General features: G+C 33.0%; 3 protein-coding genes across 5 annotated transcripts in view; 2 read left to right on the top strand and 1 right to left on the bottom strand.

Annotated features, from left to right (window-relative positions):
* Window positions 1-12,629, top strand: part of LOC122568132 — a 39,863-nt gene extending 27,234 nt beyond the window's left edge. For all 3 annotated transcript variants that reach the window (XM_043727510.1, XM_043727509.1, XM_043727511.1), the window contains exons 3-5: window positions 7,854-7,939; window positions 8,738-8,862; window positions 9,957-12,629. In XM_043727510.1, the coding sequence (XP_043583445.1) occupies window positions 7,854-7,939; window positions 8,738-8,862; window positions 9,957-10,490 (745 nt within the window). In that variant the 3' untranslated portion in view covers window positions 10,491-12,629. The remainder of the gene's footprint in view (window positions 1-7,853; window positions 7,940-8,737; window positions 8,863-9,956) is intronic.
* A 688-nt stretch (window positions 12,630-13,317) lies between these two features.
* On the bottom strand, window positions 13,318-15,130 carry LOC122568134 (adrenodoxin-like protein 2, mitochondrial). Its single transcript, XM_043727513.1, has 4 exons — window positions 14,842-15,130; window positions 14,309-14,421; window positions 14,016-14,148; window positions 13,318-13,647 (listed from the first exon to the last, which is right to left on the bottom strand). Exons 1-4 carry the CDS (start codon window positions 14,988-14,990, stop codon window positions 13,557-13,559), a joined length of 486 nt encoding a protein of 161 aa, XP_043583448.1. The 5' UTR covers window positions 14,991-15,130; the 3' UTR covers window positions 13,318-13,556.
* A 338-nt stretch (window positions 15,131-15,468) lies between these two features.
* Window positions 15,469-17,925, top strand: LOC122568133 (survival motor neuron protein). The gene is made up of 6 exons (XM_043727512.1): window positions 15,469-16,189; window positions 16,321-16,503; window positions 16,630-16,744; window positions 17,176-17,473; window positions 17,614-17,684; window positions 17,753-17,925. The coding sequence occupies exons 1-6, from the start codon at window positions 16,145-16,147 to the stop codon at window positions 17,809-17,811; spliced, it is 771 nt and encodes a 256-aa protein (XP_043583447.1). The 5' UTR covers window positions 15,469-16,144; the 3' UTR covers window positions 17,812-17,925.
* The last annotated feature ends 491 nt before the right edge of the window (window positions 17,926-18,416 follow it).

The following is an 18,416-nucleotide window of genomic DNA, read 5'->3' as shown; positions in this document are numbered from 1 at the left end:
CGAAATACACATCAACTTTAACAATTTATGAGAAATCGTCTCTAGCGCGTTTTTATGCCAAGATGTACGCAACTGTGACTGCGAACGAACCGTGAAACTGAACGATTCGATCTGTCATTGAAAAGGCCCATCGGTCGCGGAAGTTTTGTTCGTTTTTCATCGACGGCCCGGTTTAACGTTACACGCGTGTCTGGTTTCTGTTCACGGGTGGTTCTTCGTGCGTTAGAGCGTCCGAGCATACGCGTGCGCCCGTTCGTCTTTCCACCAGAGAGAGAGAGAGAAGAGGACTCTCTCTCTCTCTCTCTCTCTCTCGTGGCTGTTGGCATTCCACGCCTTTGAATCCGGCATTTCGAATTTTTTCACCGACACAGGGCATTACGGAACGGGAATAAATTTGGCGGGCCGTGACTGCGCCTTAATATTCCAACAAGCAGACAGAAAAATAGAGAAAGAAACAGGCACTCGCGTGTCTCTCAATGCTTGTAATTTATTTTTCGATTAATTCCCAATCACAAGCCGATAACTTTGATGTTTCCAGTCGATGATAAATCGAAGAAGTGAATAGAGGACTTCCAGTGGAATTTGCGTGATTCATTCTTGGCGTTGATTGGCGTGAATTGTTCGTCAAGATGTTATTTTTCCAAGGGTATCAAAATCTGTCAGTTAGGTGGAAACTATCAATTTGTATACGAAAGATACGATCGTATTTGAAGATTGTATCGTAGTCATCTGATTTATCGTGCAAATTTTGCACGTGACACTCTATATTAAGTTTGTTGTAGCATTAATTAATCACAGAATGTTACAGGAAAACAAATTTGGTTTAGCAAATATAATGGCCGATGTTATGTAGATATGTAATGTTCGAATTTGTAAACTATTAACTTTTTCGACATAAGGAGGTACGAGGAACAAGTGTGAAGTAGACGTCATGTTATGAATCATCTGCGAGATATAAAAGACTTCTTTTATGAGGGATCAACACCTCGTGAAGTCAGATTTTATTTATAACACACTTTACGATTTTGATTTATTTGTTCAAGGAAAATGCAGCCGGTTATAGCGGTATTTACGTTACGGATGATCTATGGGAAGATTCACACGAATAAACCTTTATGGACTAACCAAATTTATTTTGTTATTAAAAACGATCTACAGAATCGGTCGACGACTGGTGTTCAATTTAAAAATTGCTCCTCTATAAAAGCAAGAAATCTAATTTACATAGTGTTCTTCATCTGTCGCCGCCATATACATCCTGATGGCAATAAAATTCTGAATTTACGAGAAATCCATATTTCGACTTAAGCTCGGCGATGTTACCGACTGGACAAAGCCTTCGAGAGTTTAAAATTAACCGATCGACCATTCGTTGAAAGGACGAGCAAGTGCGCCAGGAAACTATCGCGGGAACGCTCGTAAAAGCGCACAATGGCTCGGTCGCGGTAACCTAGGAAGAGGAACAGGTGCGACTGAATCGTAACGGTTGTCGTGGCCCCTTTCAAACGATCCGTGGCCACCCTTCAGTTTTGGCGTCATTAACCCTTCCCTTCTTTCTTCCTGGCTCACTTAGAAACGAAGAAAATTCCGGAGGTAGTTTGCTCTTAGCAGCTGCCATCTTTTTCTTTTTTCTTTGTTTAGTCGACACGAAGCATTTTGGAGAATTTCTGTGATTGCTTCATGAAGGTACAGAGGATAGGAAAAAGCGTTCTTTGTTCGTTGACGACTTTCTGTCAATTAGAAATAAGAGTAAACGGTGTGTAACAGTCTTCTTCTTTGCCACTGTATACGTAATTTTTTTTAGACTTTAACAACTCGCATTTTTCGTGAGCAGATACTGTCGAGTGGTTATACACTGTATATGCGAAGCTTCGTTTTCTTCGCGCGAAATATCCATGTTGTTCTTTCTTTACTTGTGTTCATATATCATGACGTTCAGCCTACACGTGTCCGAGAATGTAATGTAACAGATAATTGGGCTCGAGCTGTAAATCTTTCATTTGCAGCATGACGCGAATCTAACAACACTTCTTTCCTTGTTCAGATCATGAATATTTTTGTCGCGTGCAGGTAGAATCATATGTCTTAAGTATTCACAGGTTTCGCGTTTACTTATTTCTGCAACTAACTTCAGTTTTAACCAGCTTCCTATTAACCAGCGAATTAATCAAATACTTTCAGAATTAATGACAAGAGTATACCGAAAAGTGTCGGAAGAATTTTAAAGGTACAATCATTTTCCTAAAAGTTATCTTGAGACGTATTGTATCGTTAGTCTCATAGAGTTTACCAGTTTTTGCTGGAATAATACTCGAACACAGGTGTAGCTTTCTATAAATTTCCTCGATATTCAATTGAATTTCCCGAGATCGTCTCCAATGACGAGATCGCAGCAGCTGTTACGAAGAGTATCGGAAGAGTGAAGAACGCGCATGTATGTCTGATCCATCATTCACGATAGTCGCTACGGTCCATGCGCATGATCCATCATCTGCGTAACCGTTTTACAATCCTCACCGTGGAAATGCCGATCCGCGATGCTATTCTCGCGCGCACTCGACCGCTTAAGAGCATCGTCCAGAGACGTTTCCATCATACACAAATAACTTTGTTTTTCTTCTTGCAGTCGGAAGCGTGGAGAATTCGATGTTTCTGGCTGATCTGTTGTTTTATCATTTGCGCGGCATTTTTTTGCGGTTAAAAGAAAGATGAGATTAATATCTTTGTGGTATTTTGATATTTATCGATCTGCCGATAATGTCGGTGCTGCTGGGGGAAAGCGTGATTGAGAAGAAGCGCGTTTTTTCGATAAATTATGAATTATAGCTAACGATAATTCACGCAGTTTACATAATCTAGATGGAACAGACGCTTTTCAAGATCGCTTGTCAACTTATTTATGTTTATAATTTTCAGGAGAAGAAAATCTAAACCTTGAATATGTTTAATTCGAATATGTACTGTAGCGTAAATTCGGATCTTTTTTCGGTTTTCAACGATAACGATTTTGTCTCGATTGACTTCCTGCCGGTATACGTGCTTTTATTCTTTTTTTTTTTTTTTCCTCTTTTTCCGGTGTCCAATGATTCTTTTGAAAATCGATGCGGTTCATATCGAAGCGTACGACTTCCGATGCGGAAATTGAAAGTGCACGATCAAAGCACGTGGTTTCTGACCGGAAGCGTAGTCTTGCAAACGCGGTCAGATTGCATTAGCTACGAGACCACGTGAAAACAAAAAGACAAAACAATGAAACAGAGATTGCGTGTAACATTGTGATTCGTTGTAAATAAACTGAAATTAAATCTCGAGTCGGAATTGTATTTAATTTTCTTCGGGAAGTCGGAATCGAAAATTAGGTGACTGAATAGGGATTCCTAGCTGATTTTAGACGTCCCTCTTCCTGTAATTCCTACCGAACTTGCATTAGGCGTTGTTCGTAGGCTTGTCGTTGTGCGGCAAACCGTTTCGCAAGAGCTTATTTGCATTTCCTCTAACTGCGGTTCGAATAAGACGCGTCTAGGGAATATTGACTACTATCTATTAGGTCAGATTTTTTCACTATTTTCTGCTTCTCGTAGGATTGTAATGTTACAGTACCGGTAACACGAAGCTTGATCTACGGCAAATAATAAAATATCTTTAAGCTTAAAAAATGTAAAGATTTGAAAATTAGGACATTTGAAAGTTTGTACTTACTCGACTGAATTGCTATTAAGTGACGTTTAAAAATTTAAATCACCTATCCTCAGATAGATTGGTATATACACGCGAGTCGACCGTATTCTCCGGAAATGAAAACAACTACATCCCTGGAACCTGGAACACGTGATTTTCCGCATATCCATTAAAGCAACATCGGTCAGTGACTCGTCTACGGTGCAGTCGCTAGGCTCAATTAATGACCACGTTCTGGTCGTAAATATAGAAAAGGCAGCGAGATATTTTAGTTTGTTGGCTAACTGGGCTGAGGTTGGGTCAATGTTTCTGTGGATTTCATTTACCTCTTCCGGCCTCCTTATATTTTCTGAATTCCTACAATTTCCGAGATACCAGTTCATGGCAAATTGATTCTTATTGTGGCGTAGGATAAAGTTAATCTGATTGTTATTTTTTTAAACATTTTATTCAAGCGTTTCTTAAAACATTTATTCAAAGAGATGTCAGGTTATAAAAAACTGAATCAACCTTCCCAGAACTCCTCAAACCTTTGTCATTTCTGATAAATTAATAGTATTACGCAATATATACCGTGTGATTTTCCTAGACGATCTAGTAGCACTCTTCTTTACAACCTTCTTTCAAAACGAGAAACAAGAAGAGGATTTACCAAATATCATTGTCATTGAAGCGCAGAGACGCTCCGGTGATTCTTATCTCCATTCATCTCTCCGAGTGAAACTATTTGACGTCGCCTTGAATAGGCTCAGACAGTTTTGTCGGGGGTCCGTGTCGTCGCCTGTAGCCGGCTCGCACGATCGTGAATGGGAAGACTCGTATAAAATCAAAGGGCCGACAGACTCTTCCTGCTTAGGCAAGATCAACGAGATCTCGTTCAATAGAGAAGTTACCTTCACGACCGTCGGTGCCGTATTACCCTTCAAAGTCACCGGAAAGTCATATAAGCCAACCGATGCAGCCTAACCTTTATTCACAGGTAAAATAGGTTCCTCTTATTTCATCTGAATTTCTAAAGAAACCAAGACATTAAGGCTTGATCTCAGTGTGGTTAAAAGCTTCGCTCGATTAAAGATATTTTTCAAGCAATAACCTACTTTGTGAATTTCATGCACACAAATCCAAGTATGTATGCGGCAAAAATGAAGCTTTTGCGCATGTCTAATTACAAGTTAATACAAAACAATGCGCATGCGCCAAAATCCCACCACTTTGCGGACCCACATTGTGCCTTTTATTAAGCCGCCTTGTTTGTTTACTCTTTTCGAGATAATTCTTCATTATTATTATCTACATTATTTTAACTGGCTAACAACTGGTTGGTCTGCAATTGACGAACCAATACGAATTTTTCATTACGTGCATATATTCGAGAGAATTCGAAATTAAACTATCATGTATTACGGGCAGTTACGGTAGAGCGACACGAAGCTATCTGTGTTTGAATGCCTCCACTCGCGGACAATATCGATATAACCTAAATGCGATAAATCGCGAATATTTGACTCGGCTCATGGGAAATTTACACGTTTCTGAATCGTTCCGAGTCGCACGCGAAATGCAGGTCAGAGAACCGTCTAATATTTATTGTTGAGATCGTGGGCTTGATCTTAATGGCGCGGCGGCACGCGATTCTTTACCAACTATGCTCCTTAACTCCAGCTCTCGACCTTCTTCCCTATTCAACTAGCTCGAGCAGTGAAATTGACTCTGCATGCCGGTGATTTTGGCAGGGAATGGGAGTCGAGTTCATAGTGAATGTACATTGTGTACACGTGTTTTAGGTGGTTTGTGTGAGTTTGTTGCAGAGATTCGAGACATTTATTTAACCTCTTTATCATATTCGGGCCTGTGCGATATAACCATATCTTAAATGTAATAAGTTTTATTTTTTATTGCAAAGTTCTTGAAATATATAATGCACACAATAAGTGTATAATATTTTATATATATAAATTATATTTAATAAGTTTGGAATAGTTTAAAGATTGAATAGATTGCTTTTTAAGTTTGATTTCTTACTTTCGAAGAAATAAAGTTCCTCTGGAATTTGGTGGAGTTTAAAATTTGATATTGGTGTCGTAGGAGTTATGTGACACTTTAAGGTGGAATAAATCTAGCGAGGAGTTTAAGGTGCGGCGAAGGAACGTGGAATGTTGCAATAGAAATTTATTGCAGTATTAGTGCATTGGTAGATTGATCAAATTTACGTGTAGCGTGGGTAACCAATGGTAAATATTTTCCAATGTGTATAATTTTTCTCATTAATCTGAAGTTTATAAAATCTATTGACAACTAATGAAAATTGTTGATTCAACAGATCAATTTTAAATTCCTCATTAATCTAAATTTTTTCATCCTATTTACAGCTAAACCTTACGACGAAAAATTAACGAAGTGGAATAAAAATGGCATTGTGATTCCTCTCGTCGTGTATCAGTGTCACATCAATTTTACGAGACAGTTTTACTTGCGGATGTTGCGTGTTACGTTGGTGAAGTCGACGAAAGCGTAAAATAGGAGCTCGTCTGAAATACACTAACGCGGAAGGTTAAATTTAACGCAAAAGGCTGAGAAATTAGTCTAGAACTCGAAGTTTCATTGGTACGACGCTCTTGAAACGCATCCAAAGAGGTCGGCGACCTCGAAAGGGGATGGACGCAACTGTTTCGTGGGAATTTCTTATTGTGGCTTATTTGGATGAAGCTGGTTTAAAATCAGCGCTGGATTCGTCTGTTTTTTACCCGGAAATCATAAAATGTTTAGGCCAGGCGACTCCATGTACAGAAAATGTTATGTCTACTTTTTACGTCCGTAGAATTTAAATCTTTACTACTATGCACCTGTCCTCCAAAAAAATATCGCAAGTTTCAATATTAAAAAAGTTTCAATAATATACTATCCATTACAAGAATGATAACACCTTACAAATTATTAGTATTAACAAATTTTTATTGTCGTATAGAAATACTAACTATTACTTCGGTAAAACAAACAATGAAATTTTACAAGTAAATTTTACAAATTACAAGTCATCTTATAACGCAAAATATGACGTGTAACTTGTCTCAATTTATTAATAGTATTAATAAATTGTTATGGTAGAAGATGCAAGAATCTTAGTCTCATGAGAAATTAGAGACGAAAATGAGTGGGAAAGGATTAATCGCTGGTCCTCCTGAAAAGATGCAGTCCTATGGATGGTTGTGCGAGTATTAAAGCAGCGCAAAACCGTTCCCCGAATTCTCATCCCGGACGTCGTACGATCAAAGACAAAAACAACTCACTCGAGGGTATTGCGGAGAGACATTCATCGAGAACACAAGAGGATTATTCCAGGAAGTGCTAGCTCTTCCTAGATTCCGGTTACAATGTTCTTAACGCGTGAAAATTAGTCTCGGCCAGGAAACATCTATAACGGCATGTATTTTCCGCCACAATTGTAAATCTGTCTGGAACATGCGGCTTGTCCGTTAATCTAGGCTCTGTTGTTCAATTGAATTGTTGGTAAATTAGTGTGTGCAAGAATGCCCTATCCATTATTGATTAATTCGAGCATGTATTGGTAAATTTCTCGACACCGACAATTACGGTGAAATCGTTTGTGGTCGCTGGAAATTAGCAGTATCGTTTGCGGTCGTGAGCTGATTGACACTGCGTGAGCGGAGAATTATGCGAAGCAGCGTTGGTTTGTTGTTTCATGCATTTAATATGTTTACGGCAGCGGACAGAGTTTGTAAAAAATGAAAACAAGGTGAAAAAAGATTATTTTTCATTTTTTACTATTAGATTATTTTCAAAGTAATATTTTCAGTGAAATATGATTGATCAAAAATAAGATGAATAATTGAATCATTGTAAAAAATAGAATAATATTGATAATAAAGAAATAAGAATCAATTATAGAATAACATATATAATAATAATAATATTATAGATAGACTTTGTGTTTACTTTTATATGTATAATGATACTATTTGATCCTTGAATTAAAGTTAAGATTAACGTTGTGATTATGATTATCCTTTGTGTGACTAAATATATTTGAAGTATCAATTACAGTAGAATTTTTGAAAGATTCTTGGCTGTTAAGCAAAGAACTGGTTCCTTTATATTTCGCTCAATTATCATAGAATCGTGAAACTGACTTTCCCTTCAAATTTTGTCTGTTTCAGGAGTAACAAGTACCTGCAAAAATCATCCATCAGCCGGATATGTGCTGTCGGAGGATTTTTCATTAGCATTCCCGTCTTTCTAACTGGTAAGAACCAATTCCTTCAATTCTGTCAACTTTAACCTTTCGAAAGATACTAGTGCATAAGTTATACGTTTAATTTTTCTTGAATTCAGGCATGAATCTAAAAGATATTGTGAAATATCTCTGAGTGTATGAAATCAATTAGAAATCCAATAGAAATAAAGTTAATTTTAACGCTGAATTGTCATTATTTTTCTTAGAAAAATTAAAAATGATTGTCTTTTAGAAAGTTTTTAATAAATTAGTTTATAAAGAGCTCAAACAGAATATTCATGTCATGCATGAATATGGCTGGTGGATGGATCGAGATCTAATCTGAAGTTTACGTAGAGTCATGCTAGTTTACACAGCTATCATTCGCTCGATCGATCGTTAAGCTGTTGAACTCGATTCAAGCCAGACACTTTGACTCTGTTCGGAAGAAAACTGCGTTTCAATAAATTTGACGGAATAGAAATTATGATAGATTAGAATTCTTTTTGATTATATCGTAAAATTTACTTTTTTTTTTTAATGCCATGTTAAAAACTTCAAATACTGTCCAAAACTTCGAACATAACCGTTTTAGAGATTTGTAAATTACTTAACGACCAAAAATATTAAATTCTCTATTGTCTGAAAATAGATTCTCTATAATTTAAGTAATTTATATTCGCAACTGGTATTGAAAATTTCAATTAAAAACATATATATAGTTTACGCTTCGAGAATTATATGTATTGAGAATATGTATTTGCTCTGATTCTTTGTCCCGCTTGTTATGGCATACGTGTTATAATAATTCTCTAACAATGCTTTCAGGTATGATATTGTACACATTCATCCAGTTTCATTCGACGCCGGCAATCGTTACGTCGGTTTTCATAGGCCTTGGCATCGTGTTTTGTGGATGCGCAATGGTCCATAACGTCTTCGTGTGGCAGAGGGTAAGATCATATCTCTATTAAAAAAAATTAACACGTTCAAACACGTCTAAATCATCTTTTATGTATATTTTACTCGGAAATCATTTTATCGTGAAACTTTGTTTTTAAGAATTATCATAATTTATCTGGTAGTGTTCATAAACATTTTTCTGAAATTTTTAGGAAACCAGGATTTTTCATATTTTTAAGAAGCGTTATAATTATATTGCGGATCTTTATACGTTCGTGCGAAATTTAAAAGTATAAAAATTGCGCAAAATGCATAAAATACGCTAAAATATACGTATGTAAGAAAACAAATCTCTATTAAAATTTTATTTCTTTGATCGTGTTCGTAAAACTACAAACTTGTATAAAAATACGCATTCTAGTTATAAGTATTAGAACATTCGATCTAGTCCTTATCGCATTCATGAAAACCTCCATTCAACCATACGTTGTATGAACCAACATTCATATGCAAAACTTACCACCTACCACATCCTCCGCGTATTAATATAACCCCCTTTTATAAATTATACACTTTAGAGTGGACTGGTTGGGTCAGAGTGATATAAGCTTACAAGTTCTCGAGGAGTTTTACCGAAGTTACATTCACGTTTGCATAATTTCACCGAAAAAGATACCCTGTAAAATGACGTTCGCGACTGATTAGCATATCGGTCGGTCAGTATTACCGTTCGTTTGTTTATATGATCTGAACCGCGATCGCAACTATTTCAAGGGGAATTTATAAATAACCATACACACGATATTCAGTGTATTTTCGTATTCTCGTTTATTTTTGGGAGGTTTGTAAAACTGTTAAACAAAATAATTGAATTACGATTATATTTGCTGAGAAAAAGTCTTTTTCTTTGTACCCTTCCTTCTACTTCAAGCACGTAATATTGACAATAACATTGGCAATAGCTGAAAGTAATCAAAAAGAGTTTTCACCATGGTTATCGGTAACGAAAAAGATTTGAATCATCTTTAATACTTATTCGTAACTAGAATCATTTCAACTAAAATGTAAATTCTTATATTATAACTTTTTTAATTTGTTATGGTCCCTGACTACAACCTAACCTATCATTCTTATCATTTCGTAGGAGAAGACGAATGCCGTGAAGGCGTTAGCGCGCGAACAGTGCGAAGCGGCGGTACAGCTGCAGCGTCAGCAGCAGCTGCAACAGCACCAGAACCAGCCCCAGCTACAACAGCAACAACTACGTGGCCCGCTAACCATCCACCATGCTGGCTGCCCGACGAAAGTCGGGCCCGTGACGAACCAACTAAATGCCAGCCACGCAACGCACGGCCGAGCTGCACAGTACCAACACTATCATCACCATCATCATCATCGACACGTGTCAATGTCCCCACCGCCCTTGTTGCTCTCATCGCCAGCTCCGATCGCGGCGACGCACAATCACCTGAACGTGAGCGGACACAGAAACGTGGTTACGCCACCGGATACACCAGCAGATAGGTCGCCACCGAGTCCTGGAAATAAGCTAAATAGATCGCAGCATTTGCCACGGGAAGCAACCGGCAGCGTCAGTCCTGGTCTTCCGGCTGCCACATTGGATCTAAGTAGCGCAGCAACCACCAATAGTCCGCATGAATTATCCACGTTAGTTTAGAAATTTGGTCCGAACATTATATCTTCACATAGGATTGGAGATTAATAGTTGATAGTTAATTTACACATCGATCTTTTTATTTGTAAATTGGGTCCTGGTTTAGAGTTGGTTTGTAAAAATTCGGTCCTAATTGTTAAATGATGAATATTGATTAAGAATAATAGGCATTGATGTACCAATCTATTTTTAACTTATATACTTGAGCACACGCATTGGAAATTTCACTTTTATTCCGTGAAACAGCAACTTCATTATTCGCTTATTCAATAGGATAATTGCTCATATTTCATGGACAATTTTAACAATGTTTTGAATAATTTCTAACGGTACAATTGTGATGAAGTGAAAAAAATCGTGATAAGAAACAGAGAGAAAAGTTGCTCGTTAATGAATATTGACCAGAAATAAAGTAATTTCTAAAGGATATCCCGAAGACGTAAGGTTTCGTAAATATTACGAAAGGATTGATTAATTTATACCCGCGTGTATCTTGCCATTACCATACTATTACTATCATTATTAATATTGTTAGTATTACTCGATTACATTATTATTAATATTAATATTATTGCCTTATTAATATTAATGTTATTGTTACTATTATTATTAATGTTATGGAACCTCTAGTCCTAGGTTACTTTCGCTGCCACGAAAGGATAAGATTTTCGAATTTTTGACTATTACGCGTAATTCAAGTTTTCCTGTTGCGCATGCGCAGTAGAAAGAAAGTTGGCGGAACTCAAATCTCGAACTATAGAGAGTTGAAAAGTAGTAAAAGTAAAAAGGCACGAAGAACATTTGTATTTGTACTGTATTAAGTTTGATGATAACATTTTTTCGTATTCACTTTGGTAAATATTAGTTTTATCTAAAATTGAACAAAGCATTTTATGTTTTTCAAATATGGTACATAATCGTAATATCGAATTTTGTAAACTGATAGTAAGAAACTCTATAATTCGAGACTAGAACTTTGATCAAGTTCACATTGAACGTAAACTGACTTAATTTGTTATTTAAGCGTGTATACTATACGTGTTTGTTCCTTCTTCTCTTGTGCGCAGGCTATAGCTTAATTACTTCCAATAAACGCAGTTATATCAAATCAATGACCGATACAAATTTAGATATTAGGATTATTTAAACAAGAGATTAAAAACTAAAAAGTATTCTTTTTATATTGCATATGTACAACGATCCTTTGTGTAATAATGTGTACTCCTCTTCTTAGTTTACTTTTGTATATTTTGCGACATTCGATATTAATTTTATGAGGGACGTACTTACACTTTATCTTTGTAATTAAATGTGAAATGAAAGAAAAGAAATGAAATGAGAAAAGGAAATTCGATGTATGAGTATATACGAATTGACGGAATTAAAATTTAACGCTATATTTAAACAGAAGACGTGAAATATCTTGTCATCTTAAAATAACTTGATCATTCCTATTCTTTTACATAAAAACACTTTTCGATTGTAACTTAAGAAAAATGTCTGCTAACGTGAAACGTGCCAGAAAAGATTAACAACTTTCATGAAATTGGCAAATTTCTCATTAATATCGTTAAACTCGCGTTTATAAAGATCAGATCAGTGTACATAATATACAAAACAAATGCAGAATATATAAATATAGCACATACGTTTTGAATTATATTCGAATTGGGCAGGGTAACCACGTGAAAATATGTAAATTTCACGATGTGTAATGATGTACACTTTATATCGAACTTGTAAGTAGTGTAGAAATAGAATATTTTACACGTAACAAAATATACAAACGACAATACACAAGTTAAATTATTTGTTAGATCCATGTATAACAAGCATAGTACAAAAGTGTTTTAGCTTTATGTACTAATAATTATGAGAAATACCAACTTAATAGATGTATTTGGTATGTACCTAGTTAAGAAAACAATAAATTATTCTGAACAGATAAAGCGTTTAGTAGCTTGTGAAGTATGAATTTTCGGAAACGTAAGTATTTTATATCTAAGTAGTTAAGAAACGTGAGCAAGGGAAATCAAACAAAGGAACTAAGTTTTTTTGTTTAAAAATATTTAATTTGTTGTTCTATTATCCAAGATTAGAAGCGATAATGTACAAAATCTGAATAAATAAGATTCCTCAATATTATTGAATTTTAATTCTAGGGTAAAGTAATATATCCGCATATTTTATTTATATACAATATATATAAATAATGATGTGATTTGACTAATTTTGTTGAAAGAATATTTGTACTTTTTACGTAAAATTTCAGTCTTTTACAAACTTTCTTGTAATTAATAAACCAGTAAACACAATATTAATAAAACCTATTAAAATTATAAACAAACTCGTAAGTTTTAATTTTAGTCCTTAAAGGTTGAAATATTTTGCCCCAATGTCGAGACATTTGGATTTTTGAAAGTGGATAATCTGTCGATTAGTTTTTCGCCACTAGGTGATTGTTTTAATTCAAAACATTACTATACTGAATCGATAATGTGTCAGATAACTCATTGCGGAATGAAAAAGCATTGCATGTACATTTCTGTTGTTTGTTGTCTATGAGTTGGATGATTTTTTAAACTTGCCCACAGCTAAGAAATCAAACAGTATATTTAAACGAAATTAATTTCAAATTATTTTTTAGGTTCTAAGCTTTCATCTAAGCTTCCAGAAGTTGCAAAATTTATTCTACAAGAGTCTTTTTTATCATAACCGAGTACACATCTTAAAACCATTTAAATCCTCCTTAATAGTTTCTTCTTACCTTTAATAGTAATTTAGTAGTAACGAAAATAATTTAGATGCACATTTTAAAATTAACACCGTGTATATTAATAATAAAAGATATATTTTCTTCATAATTGTATAGGTTTTTTACAATGACAATGTACAATTAAAATTGTAATTATACTATAACATATGTATATATATAAGCTTCGCATTTAAACACAAGATTCTTTATTATATTCTTTTAATACCAATATTTTAATAATTATAACAAGAGTTTCTTAACAAGAGAATTATAACATTGTGTACAAATTTTCAAAAACCTATAGACAATCTTAGTTATGCTCTTGCATCATTAATTGTTGATGGAACTCTTACCTCAATTCCATCTAGTTCCTTAGACATTATTATTTGACAGCCTAAACGTGACCTGGAATTAAATATCATATAACTAAATATGTCAATAAATATATTTATTGTTATACAAATTAATACTAATACACAATAAGATTTTTATTTATCCATTTGAAAATCAACATTGTAAATATGCTAATTCAAACATAGATTTGTAACAATTATAGGGTCATAAATAAAAAAACTATGAAAATTTATTATAATTTCAGTTTCATGGTATTCAGAGCTAGCAATTTGAAATTCTACATTGAGATACAGATTTCGAAATACCCAATACTAACCTGTTTTTACATAAATTTACATAGAAAAAGTCACTTTATAAAATATTAAAAGGTAATAGAATTAATAATGTGAATGATTTGATACTGATTATTATGAACTCACGTATCTGTTAATTCATATGCTAAATCCAACATGTCTAATTCTTCATCTGTTGGTTTGTCAGGAAGTGTATCATAAACTTCTTTCGAAAATATTAAATGGCACGTACTACAAGTTAAAGTACCTTCACAAGCACCTATATCAATTATATTTTAAGATACATACTTATATAATAAAGTATAAAAAGTTAAAAATAATAAGAATATTAAACTTGATAAAAATGAAAATTTTCAAATATTTTCTATCTCAAAATTATTTATTTTAAATTAAGCAAATTATGCTTCTTTAAAACATACCATATCCATCTAAATCAATTTCATTATTTACTACTATGTCTAATATAGTATCTCCAACTTTCCCTTTTGCTTTGATTCTCTCTCCACTTGCTTTAACAAACGTTATATTTACTCTGAAAATAATATTTAAGAATATGAGAGATAAAAATTATCTCAATATAATTATTTTCTTTATTTCTTGTGTTTTTCAATTAATCTTCTCTTAATTATACCTTAATTATATGTATTACTTATGGTAATAGAAATAATTTAAAATAAGATATACTTGTCTTAATAATACATAAATAAAATTCGTATATCATATATTTATAACAGTGTTATATTTTTAGCTGTTCACTGTCAATGTTGTTTTTATTAATACTATTCTATTAATACTATGTTATTTATCTAGATGTTATACTCCTACAAAGAGAAAAATTTCTTAGACATTATTATTAGCATTATTATTTTGACACCAATTTTATATTGAAAGGTAAGTACTGAAATTTTATTAAAAGAAAGAAGGGAAGCACAAGAAAATTTGTATCACTTACTCTTGTTTTTCTGAAAGTGGTTGCGTGGTCGATGTTGCTCTTGTTGCCTGCAAAAAGGGCAACATTGTGTTGCTTGTATATTTTGAATAATTCGATGCAATACTGAGAATTGATCTCGAAAATTTTTTTAATTGATTTACTAACGCCATTCCACTGTCATAAATATCATGAGTATGGGACAACCTGACCGAACACCAGATAAGTATTACGGAAGATATCAATTGTAGATTAATTGTACTTCGTACAGAAACTTTCACGACATTCTTCCGCTGCTATACTGGGTCGTTCCTTTACTGTGATAGGTTATAAAACGGTTCCTAACACAAGTGACGTATCTCTACCGGACACGTGCTCTTCGGGCCACGCGTTTTATAGTGCAAGACCAGCAAAATGATCAATTTGTAATTTTACATATCTTGCATTTTTTCCAAATGAAATATTCTTTTTATTAAACGTTTAAAACCTCAGGCAACATTTATTTCATCTGATTTTAGTTTTACAAATATATACTTATAATACATATCTGTACAGACTACGGTCTGGTTATATCAAACAGGGACCGACACTCGCTAGGGAAAACTGCCCAAAAATTGAATTGTAAAAGACCAATATGAAAGACAACAAAGTTCTCGTTCTGTGGAACAAATAGAAATGAGCAGAGTATCTTTATCTCTATCTGAGACATTCAGAGTGTGTCACGCATACGCTGAACCTGAAGAAAACCTTCTTGTCTTCCATTCACTTTCCATTTCCGAACGGTTTCTTCTATATTTGTTTATATGTTCGTGATTGATGCTATTGACAACATATTGACAACATTGACAACTAGAGAAAAATACGAATAATGATAAACAGATGTATAATTCATTATGCAATTCTATAGAATTAAATCTTATTTATCTTCAGATATAGAAACTATATTTATTAGCTGAAACACTAACGCATATTCGATACAATATAATCTACTTAACAAATGTATAATGTAATCTCGTTTTAGTTGTAATATGTGATTAATTCTTTTGCTATTTCGCTATGAACAGTTTTTTGTGCATATAATATTTTTTTATAGTATCCTAATAGATTGTCAGATATTGTAAAGAAAATAAGATACAGTTACTAAAGTCTGGGAATATTCAATGTTAACCTTACTTCAAAAAATAATCTTTCGAAAGAATGGGGGAATAGATTTTTAGTATTATAGTTGGTATAATGCCACCATTGTTTACAATGTGTTACAGTTAAAGAAATGAGACAAATTAATATTTCAGAAGCAAATTCAATATTTAAATGATGTTATTTTAAAATGGCAGATGATATGAATGTTCTTTTTATACGAGGGAATGGAAACGTATGTGTATGGTTTTAATATCATTATCTTTTAGTCAATTTTTGAAAAATGACATGTATGATAATTTGCAATAGTTTGATAATAAAATACCTGTATCAATATTAATAACATATAATTTGCTGTCTTAAAAGGATACAGACACAGCCAACGATAATGTTTGGGATGATAGTGCATTAATAGAAGCATATGATAAAGCAATAAATTTAGCAAAAGAAGAAGTTATCAAGCGAATGGGAATGGATGTTGAAAATTCTCAACTGAAAGAAAACCTACAAAATTTTAAGCAGCCTAAACACGCAAGTAAATTACACAAGGTTGTGATTTTGATAGAATATTACAAATTTGATACAGAATATTATTAAATATATTGATTAAGAAGCAAATTATTTTATTTTGCTTATTTACTTATATTTATTTGTATACACATTTCTTCTTGATAGAAATGGATTATAGGAGCACCTTGTCGTGCAATATACTCAGAGGATGGAGAAATTTATGAAGCTATAATATCAAAAATTTATGAAAACAATGGAACTTGTGTTGTAAAATTTGTAGGTAATACCTTTAGCATGATGCTTGTATTAATTAAGAAATACATTAAAAATACATATATATGAAGTAAAGGCTTTCGCATAATCTATCACAGTGTCATTCAGCAGGCCCTTAAGCGGGCAGGGATACGTGTCAATGCCTATGGGAAGACCTGTGGGATATAGGGTCATAAACCATAAACATGCATGTTACTTATTATTCATTATTAATTGCTTGGAATTTAATTCTCCTCATTAGCTAAGTGATTATTACTACGTACATCAAGGCAAACATATATATATATATATATATATATATATATATATATATACACACACACACACACACACACATTTATGCTCAGGAAATTCTAATACATTGCCTGTAAGGACAATAACTGAATGGCACTCAGTCATTCTATTAAATGACGAAAATTTCTTTTACTCTATGTTTAGGCTACGGTAATACAGAGAAAGTCGAGTTGAGTTCTCTTTTAGAATCAGAAGGTTTGCAAAGTCAAATAGCACAACAAAAGAAAGCTGTGGAGGAGAAATTCTATGAAGAAAATGATGAGACTTGTGAGACTAATTTTTCTACAAATGTAAATTCGAAAAAATATAATGGAGAAAGAATGGATTGTGACTCTGAAGAAGCAAATGCTTATAAACATCAGTTCATAGCGGGACCATCTTTCAATTCGATGACTGACATAATGCCACCTGCACCTCCTTTACCACCGCAATTGATGGCCAAGTAAGTACAATTCAAAAATTCTAATGGAATGCTAAATACTTCTAATATTAATAAGTAATTTGGAATAAGTTTAATATGGATAAAATATAAGTTTTCAATTTTATTTGGAAAAAATACAAAATTTTAATAAAATGTACTAGATTACCAGACAATGATACAGACGCACTTTCAAGTATGTTGATGTCATGGTATATTAGTGGTTTTCATACAGGTAATTATTTCATATAAGTATTTTATTGTATATTAAATTTTCAATGGACTATTTTATTTCTTTCGTAGGTTATTATCATGGTTTGAAGCAAGCAAGAAACAATCAGGAGAACAGGAAGAACTGTTGATTATATTAATTTTTTTAATAACAATGTAACGATAATATAGATATAAAACTCATTGTATTTATTTACTTTGAATTGTAATAATAATTTCAACTGATATTAATACATTGTAGAAAAAATAATATCAATTATTTGAAATAAAAAACATCTTTATTTTCATATAAGACTTTGCTTTTTAAAAAAATAATAAGATAAGAAAAAATAAAAAACATATTATTGATAAAATACAGTAACATATATGTAATACAAGGATATATATATATTACATCTACCACATATATATGTAAACTGGACACTGTAGAAAAAATAATATCAATTATTTGAAATAAAAAACATTTTTATTTTCATATAAGACTTTGCTTTTTAAAAAAATAATAAGATAAGAAAAAGTAAAAAACATATTATTGATAAAATACAGTAGCATATACGTCATACAAGGACATATATATATATATATTACATTTACCAGATATATATGTAAACTGGACACTGTAGAAAAAATAATATCAATTATTTGAAATAAAAAACATCTTTATTTTCATATAAGACTTTGCTTTTTAAAAAAATAATAAGATAAGAAAAAGTAAAAAACATATTATTGATAAAAT

Source organism: Bombus pyrosoma, linkage group LG6, assembly GCF_014825855.1.
Source record: "Bombus pyrosoma isolate SC7728 linkage group LG6, ASM1482585v1, whole genome shotgun sequence".
Classification (NCBI taxonomy): Eukaryota; Metazoa; Arthropoda; class Insecta; order Hymenoptera; family Apidae; genus Bombus; species Bombus pyrosoma.
Note: the sequence above shows the minus strand (reverse complement) of the source record. Positions and strands in the feature narration are given on the sequence as shown.

Bases quoted from the DNA above. Each gene is read 5' to 3' on its own strand.
- LOC122568134 (XM_043727513.1), bottom strand. From the start codon at position 14,990: ATGGCGTTAGTAAATCAATTAAAAAAATTTTCGAGATCAATTCTCAGT. The intron at 14,422-14,841 runs GTAAGTGATACA...TATTATTTTCAG, and splicing joins CCACTTTCAGAAAAACAAGA to AGTAAATATAACGTTTGTTA. The intron at 14,149-14,308 runs GTATGTTTTAAA...TAATTGATATAG, and splicing joins AATTGATTTAGATGGATATG to GTGCTTGTGAAGGTACTTTA.
- LOC122568133 (XM_043727512.1), top strand. From the start codon at position 16,145: ATGGCAGATGATATGAATGTTCTTTTTATACGAGGGAATGGAAAC. The intron at 16,190-16,320 runs GTATGTGTATGG...CTGTCTTAAAAG, and splicing joins TTATACGAGGGAATGGAAAC to GATACAGACACAGCCAACGA. The intron at 17,474-17,613 runs GTAAGTACAATT...AAAATGTACTAG, and splicing joins CCACCGCAATTGATGGCCAA to ATTACCAGACAATGATACAG.